An 11,303-nucleotide genomic window follows, 5' to 3' on the forward strand; every position below is an offset into this window, starting at 1 on the left:
TATCATCATCAGAACAAATCTCGTTCACAACATTTTCCAGCTGGTCTGTAGGAACACGAAGACACTTGCTGCAAGAAGCCATGGTGAAACTGAATGAATGTGAAATATTTTCTGACCTTTTCCTTCTCAGAGGGTTCTGACAGTAATATAGACCCCCACAAAGTTTACAAGGGTTCTTTACAAACATGCACAAAAACTATCATATATATGTCTTTGGTTGATGAGTGCCAAGAGAGCAAAGAAGGGAAGAGATTGTCAAAGCGTTAAAACACGCCAACGCCAGGGAACGGCTGGCATCGTCCGGGCGTTAAAACACGCCCGCGCCAGTCAAAGAGTTAAATTGTGATAAATCACACCTTATACAGGGAAATAGAATTGCAAATAATATCTAATAATTCACTTATTACAAATGTCAGTTCTACTAAATTCTTGGGAATAAATGTTGATAGTACCTTATCTTGGAAGAACCTTATTATGGATTTATCATCAAGGTTAAGGCTTGTTATGCAATAAGGGAAATAAAGCCATTTATGTCACTTGAATCAATGAGGATGATCTATTGTTCCTATGTACAATCTTTATTGTCGTATGGCATTATCTTTTGGGGTAATGCCCCTCATAATGAGAGTATCTTAAAAATTCAAAAAAGAATAATAAGAGTTATATCTGGTTAAGGTAGACTGGATTCATGCTGTGGATTGTTTAAAAAATTACAAATATTGCCACTTCAGTCTCAGTACATTTTCTCCTTAGTTCTTTTTTTAATTAAGAACAGAAATTATTTTATAGCTAATACCAATATTCATGATATCAACACACGTTATATTCACAATTTATATTTACCTTCTACAAATCTATCAATAGTTCAAAAAGGAGTGCTTTTCTCAGGTAGCAAGATTTATAACCACCTACCCTCAAACATTAAATTGCTATCCAAAGATATTAAAGAGTTCAAATTTTTATTAAAAAGCTATCTCACTTAAAATGCTTTTTATAGTATTGATGAATATTATAAATCAACTTCTCAGTGAACACTTTGTCTTGATTGTCTCTCCTACGGATAATATAATTACACAGTTTATATATCCACTACAACTGTATCAGTGTTTATATTAATGTATATGACTGCACTAATTTATAGTGGTCTTAGTGTTTTCATTTATCCTTATATGGGTTAGGAATGTATATTTTATTATCTTATGTTCAAACATGGTTATGAATATATATTTTATTATTTTATGTTCAAACATGACAGATTCTATATCCAGTAGGTTGGTTTGACCTTATATGGATTGACAGAATGCAATAAATAAATGAAATGAAATTTAGAGGATTTGTTGTGTACACTGGGGTACATACTTCCGTGATATCTTTTCCAGAGTGAAAATACAAAATTCCAACCATTCTCTCGGACTGATATTGAGGTGACAGGAGAGCAGATTGCATCGGGTTTGATAGCAGCACCACTTCAGGTTCGAAGAGGGAGTGAACCTGCCCTGAACCAGCTGGTACCAGCTGCAGCAGGTGGCACTAACTCTGCTGCTGTTACTGGTGGTGCCAGTTCAGGAAATGGTTCTTCTGCTGCCTCCAGTGCAACAGATCCATCCAAAAGGTGGTCAGCCACCCCAATAGTAGTGGATGATGTAGATGAAGTGAAGGAGAAAAAATCCTGTCAACAGAAGGTGAGCAAATGAAACTGGGCTGATATCATGAAGCATTAAAATTTATTTCTCTACCTTCTATCTGAAATTATTATTATTTTACAAGACTGGTTTCAGATCATTTGTATTTAAATGGAATTAATATTAATTAGAAAATCTGTACACTGTAATCAAGCCTTGTACAAGTACAGTCACCCACTCACCCGATGTGGATTGATATTGTGAGCTGATTACATGCTTCCATTTTCCAATTTGACTTTTCTATTGTTGTTAATATTGCGGCAAGTCTGCTGAAAGCTAGAATTGTGAAGCCAGCAGAGACAGCCTTTGATCTGTAACCACACCCATTGCTAGGAAATGGCTCAGTAGCCATCATGTGATCGACACAACAGACACTCACACAGCAATATAAGAACTGTTGGAAGCGGTGTTTTCTGTGTGGTCCATGCAGGGGTATAAAACGAGGAGCAGTCTGCAATGGCCACTTGCCTGCAAGGACATGACTCTAGAAGCAAAGTAATGTTGACTGTTGGAAGACATTACCAAGCAGCGCAATGAGGACCATGACTAAGAACACTAGTCTTTATATTATAGTGATTTGTGGTGTACTGACAAGTTGTTCAAAGAGTTCAGTAAATTCAATTGTCAATCCAAATCCTGTCTATAATCACCTGATGATGTGACATTATGTTCAATATTGGCAATAATCTTCCAGTAGTTTTCTCTTATACTAAACAGAGAATAGCCAGATAAACAAAAGTAAAAATGATTTAAGTGTGTATTTAAAGATAAATAAGCAGATTACAATTCATCAAAATAATTGTTGTTATTTATAACAATAAGAACAAGAACATTTGGGACCCATGTAGAGGAGTAAATGACTTGAAAGGGGATTACTAACCTAGAAGTAACTTAGTGAAGGATGAGAATGGTGATCTGCTTGCAGATTCCCATAACATTTTGAATAGGTGGAAGAACTACTACTCTCAGTTATTGAATATAGATAGGGTCAGTGGTGTTGGGCAGGTAGAAATACATAAAGCTGAGCTGTTAGTACCTGATCCTTGTCCTTTTGAAGCTGAAATTGTTATTGGAAAGTTGAAAAGTATAAATTGTCAGGTAGTGATCACATTCCAGCAGAACTGCTTGAAGCAGGAGGTGAAACATTACGGTCTACTATCCATGAACTCATTAATTTCATTTGGAATAAGGAAGAATTGCCTGATTAGTGGAAAGAGTCTGTTATTGTACCAGTATACAATAAGGGTGTTAAAACTGACTGTGGTAATTATCATGGGATATCACTGCTATCAACTCCGTACGAAATTTTGTACAGCATCCTTCTCTCAGGGTTATTTCGCTTAGTGGGGGGTGGAGTCCAACTGGATCCACTTGGCATGGCGGCCACTGATTGGCCTATTGTAGCCTTCCCTGTGTTATTATGATGATGGAGAATTTGGTGGAATGAAGGTTGCCCATCAGCTGCTGTTCTATGCAGATGATTTGAATCTACTGGGAGATAACATAGATACCATAAAGAAAAACTAAGTATATACAGTATTGCTGTCTCAGCACCAGATTACAGGACAAAATCATGACATAAAGATAGCCAACAGATTCTTTGAAAATGTTGTACAGTTCAAATATTTGGGAATGACGGTAACAAATCAAAATTTGATTCAGGATGAAAGTAAGAGGAGGCTGAACTCAGGTAATGCTGGCTACCATTCAGTCCACAGACTTTTGTCTTTTCATTTGCTGTCTAAAAACATAAAAATTGGAACATACAAAACTATAATTTTGCCTGTGTTTCTGTATGGATGTGAAACATGGTCTCTGACATTAAGACAGGAACATAGACTGAGGGTGTTTGAGAACAGGGTGTTGAGGAGAATATGGACCAAAGACAGATGAAATGAGGGGAGGTTGGAGAAAACTGCATAATGAGGAGCTTCATAACTTGTACTCTTCTCCAAGTGTAATGTCAAGGAGGATGAGAATGGAAAGGTATGTAGCACGAATGGTGAGAAGAAGCATGTATATAAGATATTGATGGGAAAGCCAGAAGGAAGGAGACCAATAGGAAGACCAAGATGTAGGTGGGTGGGTAATATTAAAATGGATCTTAGAGAGATAGGATGTGGTGGTATGGACTGGATTGATTTGGCTGAGGACTGGGACCAGTGGAGGGCTCTTGTGAACACGGTAATGAACCTTCAGGTTCCATAAAATGTTACAAAGTTCTTGAGTAGCTGCACAACTGATGGCTTCTAAAGAAGGGCTCAGCTCCATGAAGTTAGATAGTTAGTTAATGTGATTTAAGAGTACAATCTTTTGATATGTAATACCATGTAGTTCAGTAGAATTCCACTAGTGCTTTTTTAGAGGAATGTATCATTTCTATCTTCAAGGTAAAAATGTAGGACAAGCAAGATATACCAGTCAGGATTAGGAGGGAAGCAAGGCTGTACTGACTACCTTCTTTTTCCTGGTTTCTTATGACCGCGCCATAGCTCAAGCGGTTAGTGACTGGCTTCCCACCGCGGTGGCCCGGGTTGGATCCTGGGTCTGGTCAGGTGGGATTTGTGGTGGGGAAAGTGGCGCTGGGTCAGGTTTTCTCCAAGTACTTCGGTTTACCCTACCAATCTTCATTCCACCAAATTTCCAACATCATAATCACCCAGGGCATGCTACAATAGGGCAATCAGTGGCCGCCGTGCTGAGTGGTCCCATTTGGACTCCACTCCCCACTAAGCGAATTAAAAAAAACTGGTTTCTTTCTTTACTTACTCTTTAACCTAAGTTAATAATTAACTCTCATGAACTTTCACCAGTTAGGATAATAAAGGCAGGTCTATCTCTATAAAATGTGCAAATCCAGAACCTTACAGATAATTTGATGTCATCATCATCATCATCATCATCATCGTCATTTATTTATTTATCTAGTAGATGTACATACAGTTTATGTAGGTTATACTGCAAATAATGTATTTTCGTTTAAAGGTATTGAATTTCATGAGAACAGAGAACTGGTTACATTCTTTCTAGCTACACAGGAAACAAAATGATGAAAGGATTGAAAACATGATCATTGCCAGATATTATTTAGTTTAATAAAAGAAACTGGAGAGAACATATTACATACACGAATGTTCTCTGTAATTTGATCACTCCATCTGCCCACTAGTAAAACAAGAATTTTGAACTATTGCCTGGGAAAATTCTTTAACAAAATAAAAATATTGCATATTGCATTATTCATATTAGGGTATCTAGGCCAAATATTGATGGCAGTATAGGAAAACCTTACTCTCATATTCAGTACTGCTGTGTCTGAAGTGGAAATTTATTACACTAACAGAAATATGTAAATTAAAAAACTATGAGCCATTTTATGTTATGTTTCCCTGCCCCAGCTATACAAATTCAATATACCATGGAACTTCAGTCACACAAACAGACAGGAAGAAGTTCACATATCATGTTAATGTAATTTTGTATGAATTTCGAAATTTAATTATTTTTATTATTGAATGCTATACATGCGTTTCTTGACATTTTCCATGTGATGTCATGCTAAAATGTTAAAAAGTGTCATTGCATACCAAATCATACGTTGCTATGAAGTTGTGTTTTTGCGTTTAATGTATGTTGATGTTTTTTGTATTGTGCATTGAACTTCATAGAACATTTTAGCAGATTTAAAAATTACAAAAAGTAACAGCTGAATTATTCTCTGAAAGTGCTCTAAGTAACAAATATACTGAAATTTAAAAATTTTGAATTGGCAACAATATAAGAAACAAAATGGCATGTGGCAGTGAAATAATGAAACAGGACTGAAGAAGATCTCAGTGATATTATCGCACATTGTGGATTAAAATGAAATGTATAGAAATACATTAGAATTCAGAATGTTATAGAAACACTGGTCTAACATACAGAAATTATTCACTTGATACAGGAGGCTAGTCACAGTGGAAGGCTTGGGAATGGGTACCTTTCTCCTGATTGGTCATGCCTGGAGAAAGTCAGTGATGAAGATAAACTTGCTTGCTCAGCATTCACTCGATTTGTGCGGGATGGCTCAAACCGTCTGTCAATGCAGTTCCTTGGTGACAGTGCAGGAGGGTTCAGGTGGGCAGATGCAGCAGAGAGAATGGCCATCATATCAGGTCCTGCTTATAGAGCGCAGTCAAAATCTCTGCCAAGAGATCATCGGAGAAAAGAACCACTGGGGCAAGCAAATTGTACAAGCCCCATCCTTCCTACAACACATCACCACAGTCAAAGTCACGTTCATGATTCAGATATAGAAGATGACCTAAATTGTGAAAGGTGAGCCTTGGCTTTTATTGCTTCTGAGTATGTGTTTTGAATTAAGCATAACAATTTGTTATGTACCATTTCAGTTAGTTAGTTACTAATCATACACATGAGCTAGGATAGCTCAGTAAACTGACTTGATTTTAGATGGATAACCATTTTCAATTCTTGAGAAGGGCAGTTTCTAATCTTCATCAGTACCCAGACCAATTCTGGGATGCACCCCACCTCGTGTCCATGGGTTTTGGGTGCACTTTCCCTTGTGGTCAAGAATCTGGGGTGTGAAGTTGACTGCTATGCACAACTCCGTGCTGTGTAGAGCTTTATCTCCACTCCCCCATATGTCTTCCTGGGGCAGTACTTAATCATGAGAACAACTTTACTTTTACTTTCCTGGCCTTCTCTAGCTCAGCGCAAGGTCAGTTAGTAAAATTTCTGAGATGAATCTTGATACATCTGTAGGTACATAATTGTTTTAAGTCAGGATTGCAGTTCAGAGAAAAACTGAAAGCAAGAGATATAGACTTCTTTCATATAGTTCTCATATTGATTTTATGAAAAGGCAATTTTGACTTATTATATTATACGTTAATAAATGAGAAGCCAGGATAGCTCAGTTAGTGTAGTGATGGACCACAGGCTGGGCACCCAGGTTTCAATTCCAAGCAGGGGTCACAGACTTTTCTGTACTCCACAGTGTCCAGGCCAGCTTTGGGGCTCATCCAGCCTCCCCTCCAATGGGTACTGGGGTCTCTCTTCCCAGGGGTGAAGTGGCCTGCACGTGGCATTGACCACTCACCTCCATCTAGTGCTGAAGTCAAGAATGATGGAGCTATACCTTATGAGTTGTTATACTGTCTAATATTTTTTGAAGTCTTTCTTTGAAATACTTTTGTGTCAGTTTTACAGAATTTACTGGAAAGTTATAAATGGTATTATACTAAGCTGTACTATTAAACTACACTTACATTTTAAAAGTATTTAGGATTTCTAACAATATATGAAAGAATAAACTGATTCATATAATAGCATTTTTAGGAGATAGCATCAGATATAATACCGGAAAGAATTGAATGCATGTGAATATAATTGTGAATTTGGAAAAGAAGAAAACTGCATTTTATTTGGATGTATACAGCATTAGAAGGATACATTCTGTATTTAGTGAAAGCTCAAGATGCAAAATATTATTCAGGCTGTAGTGTTATGGGTTGTCTTTTCCCTATTCTGAGTCTTCCATTTTCTTTCCTGTGAGAAGAACGGGAGGATCCTGAAAAGGGCCATTTTTTCTCACATCTCAGTTTTCCCATCTCTAATGTAAAACAGTTGTCTTTGGAAATTGCCATCCTCTCTCACAATTCTATTTCCATCCTATGATGAAAAACCTATTGTGTCCCATAAAATACAATTTCCATACTTAATATTCCCATGCCCCAGATTGGGCTCCATTTCCTTACCTTTTTCTGGGGGTATAAGTTAGCACAGTCCTTGAAGCTGAAATAATTCCTCAGCCTGCAGATTTCAGTCCTGAAGATGGAAACAGCATCTTTCTTTGAAACATTAGTACAGCTCTAGTACTTAGAGCTGACAGTCCAGGAAAAGCTGCGCATTGGATGGGCAGGTCCATTTGTGAAAGTTGAGGGGTGTTGTGATTAGTTATTCGTCTGCATTCAGTGCAAGTAGATATCTCAAGAGCATTCTTCCTTGTACAGTCAAGTTAAAAAGTTTTGACTCTTGGAGTCATATTTGAGTGTATTATTCTCTAATTACTGTATTAATATTGTGACGCATTATCTTACGTCCATCGCCGCGCAACGGCTACAGTGGAAATTGTTGAGTTCCAACAGCAACAAATCGAATACAAACAGACCATTGTGAAGGAGCATTCCTGAGGCAACGGATTGCTGAACACGTGAGTTTGGAATAGGCACTTCCATGGTAACGCAAAGAACAGGGAGTTTTTGCGTAGACAATGCAGAAACAATGAACACGTCTTCCCAGAAATGGATGGATGACATCATTAAACTGGCAGACCAAAAATTGGCTTCCATAACTGCAGAAGAATGGCAACATAGGTCCCGACATGTAAGGAACATTGAGCAACAATTAATGGCACGGGAGTTCGTCTTCCATGTTGGTGGTGATAGTGATGACAGTTCTGATGATAGCTCCGATTCACCTGGTGGTGACGAGGAAGGACAGGCATGTAGAGATGATATCTATGCGGACATTGCCGGTGTTGCCCCGTTAGAATATACCCATGTAATATGTAAATAAACTCTTCATGTATATAACAGTGAAAAGTGTATAATAGTGTACAGTGCATAATGGTCTCCCATCTGGCACTTAAAACTTAACATCAGATGTGTGAACATCAACGAGAATAAACCACCATCATCACTATGCAACACAATGAAGTAAGAAGTTATTTCCTTTTGAGAATGCCTGTACTGCATTCCCAGCCACACGTGTTGGCATGCTGGAGCTCTCCCTGCCACTACCAATACTTCTACTCTGTGTCAGAGGACTGTCAGCTCTAAGTACTAGAGCTGTATCCGCATATAAGACCACAACCTGAACAGTCACCACCATGAAAACATTTCTCTTGATTTCAGTGTGGAGTATGTAGTCATGCACAATGAGAATGGGCCATTGGGTATTCATGTGGTGCCAGATTATGATCGCCTGGGTAAAGATCGTGGACTATTGGTCCAGGGTATTGAACCAGGTGGACGGATAGACCGTGATGGTCGGTTAGCAGTATATGATCGAATTATTGAGATCAATGGCCAAAACTTGCTCAACATGCCCTTTCAGAGGTAAGGATTGGGTGATAAAGGTGTATGATTTTAAATATATGCTTTTGTACTTGCATTAAAGTTTGGGACATCAGGAATGTATTCTAATATTGTAAAAAGTTTTCCATGTGTACAAAGTAGAGTCTCAAAGTAATTGATAAATCTTGAGTGCAGGGTCCAGGAAATCTTCAAAGGTTCCCTTCGTTGCCCAGAGCTTCAGCTAAGGGTGATCAAGCACCACAGTAGTGCCATGGATCATAACTTCAAGAAGCCACCCCCTCCTGTCTTCCCCCGCTCGATCAGGGGGCATGATGACAGAGAGAACATCGCTATGGTTGAAGGGGAGGAGCGACGTAAGTTAATACAAAGTTTTTGCACTGAGTTAGGTTTAAGAAGTCATATGTTCTATATATTTTGGAACCTGAAGTATGTGGTAATAAATTATATCAAATGCAAAAAAAGAATCGGAGAAGAGGTTAATTTTTATACACACACAGTCAATCACAGTTGGGAATGAGAGAGGCTGATTTTGTGAGCTGACAATCATAGCTTCACAATAGTCATGGTTCATCCACTCCACTGTTATAAAGGATTTTACAACCTTCTTCAAGTCTTCACCATTTTTCATAATTTCATAACGATTAATTAGAGATTGTAAAATAAAAATTTAAAATTAAAAATGATTTGATAATCATCGATTGTTGTTATACTGGCTGCAAATCTAATTTTGAAAACAGTTATTTTCGTATAATAAATTATTTTCTGTAAGTTTGCTGCACTGATCCAAAAATGTCATTAATTCCGTACCTGCACATGAGGATTTATTACAAATTAGTAGAACTGAAAAATGTATTTTCTATTGTCTTGTTACATTTATTTGTCATATCCCAATAAACACGCTGCTTTTTAAATCTCCTAAACATGAAGAAAAAAACTGATAGTAATGAAGAATATTAGGGAGTTTTGTCCATTGGAATAAAACGCCTTTTAGTCACTTGAAATTTTGCTTCTTGTCTGCTTCATGTTGGTTCATTGCACAGCTTATCCTTCAGCCCTGTAAGTGGAGACTAGATGTTCTTATTAAACAGTTCATTTTCAACTGACCATTGTCATGAGAATCCAAATCCTACTTGAAGAATACTGATGTGCTGACTTCAACAAATTGCCTCTGATCAGAATTATGCTTTTTTGTTCAGTTATATGCCATGCCTGAAGTCTGTCTTTTCAGTGACAGTCAGTAATGTACTAATCATATTGACATTCCATCTTCCCTGTTGTATCTGTTATTTCCTTTGTGTTCTGGTGAGACCTTTCCCATTGTTCCTCACTGAAACTACCAAGATATTTGGGAGAGTAGCCCAAACATAAACAGTATGTATATATATACAAGGTGCGGCAATAAAAAAACCGGATTACTTTTATGATTCATTTCCGGCCACGTCGATGATGAAGAGGAGGGTAGGGCATTGACCCGTGGACTTCCCTCTACCGTCACACAAAGTTTCATTCACGTGCATCGGTTAGTCTGGCCGCGACCATTGTTAGAAGCGGATCGTGTTTCTGAGCTCCGTCGGAATAATGCTGAGTGCTAATGCAATAAAACGTGTTAAAATCAGATTCCTCACAAAACTTGGAAAATCTGCCACTGAGACTTACAATTTCTTGACAGAAGTATATGGTGATCAGTGTCTATCTCGCATGCAAGTTTTTGAGTGGTTTCAGAAGTTAATGGAGGGTAGGAAAAACGTCGGGAACGATCCAAAATCGGGCCGTCCTTCCGCTGCGAAAACTCCAGAGAATGTGGAGAAGGTCACTAGAATTTTTCGAAGAGATCGTCGACTGAACATTCGAGCAATTTCTGAACTTACCAGCATCAATAAGGAAAGTGTTAGACAGATTTTGCACGACGATCTGGGCATGAAAAAGGTGTGTGCTAAAGTGGTGCCAAAAATCTTTACCCCCCCCCAAAAGGAACATCGAGTGAATTGCTGTGTTGACACTCTTGAAAACGTTGAATATGATCCTGATTTCTTCCAAAATGTAATTATGTATGACAAAACTTGTATTCTTCAATATGATCCAGAGACTAAGCGACAATCCATGCATTGGAAGAGCCCCAAATCCCCTAGGAAGAAGAAAGTGCGCATGAGCAAGTCCAAATTCAAAGCAATGATGATTGTTTTTTTCGATATCCGGGGGGTAATCTACATTGATTGGGTGCTTGAAGGTCAGACTGTCAATCAGGTTTATTATAAAAATGTTTTGACGACCCTCCGTGAACGTGTGCGACGAAGGAGACCAGACACGTGGAAGATTCCCTCATGGATTTTTCATCATGACAGCGCGCTATCTGTGAAGAGGTATTTGTCAAAAAACAACATTCCAGTGATGGAACATCCACCGTATTCTCCGGACCTAGCACCGTGCGACTTTTTTCTCTTCCCAAAAATCAAGTCTGCGCTGAAAGGGACCAGGTTCGAGTCCGTGGATGCAGTGAAAGCAAAAGCGACGCGAC

General features: G+C 38.3%; 1 protein-coding gene across 6 annotated transcripts in view; it reads left to right on the forward strand.

Moving 5' to 3' along the window:
* Positions 1 to 11,303, forward strand: part of LOC111869695 (partitioning defective 3 homolog) — a 203,256-nt gene that overhangs the window by 95,287 nt on the left and 96,666 nt on the right. For all 6 annotated transcript variants that reach the window (XM_033753529.1, XM_033753528.1, XM_033753531.1 and 3 more), the window contains exons 4-7: positions 1,380 to 1,682; positions 5,629 to 6,002; positions 8,606 to 8,809; positions 8,963 to 9,141. In XM_033753529.1, coding sequence (XP_033609420.1) covers positions 1,380 to 1,682; positions 5,629 to 6,002; positions 8,606 to 8,809; positions 8,963 to 9,141 — 1,060 coding nt within the window. The remainder of the gene's footprint in view (positions 1 to 1,379; positions 1,683 to 5,628; positions 6,003 to 8,605; positions 8,810 to 8,962; positions 9,142 to 11,303) is intronic.

This window comes from Cryptotermes secundus, unplaced genomic scaffold (assembly GCF_002891405.2).
Source record: "Cryptotermes secundus unplaced genomic scaffold, Csec_1.0 scaffold1344, whole genome shotgun sequence".
NCBI lineage: Eukaryota > Metazoa > Arthropoda > Insecta > Blattodea > Kalotermitidae > Cryptotermes > Cryptotermes secundus.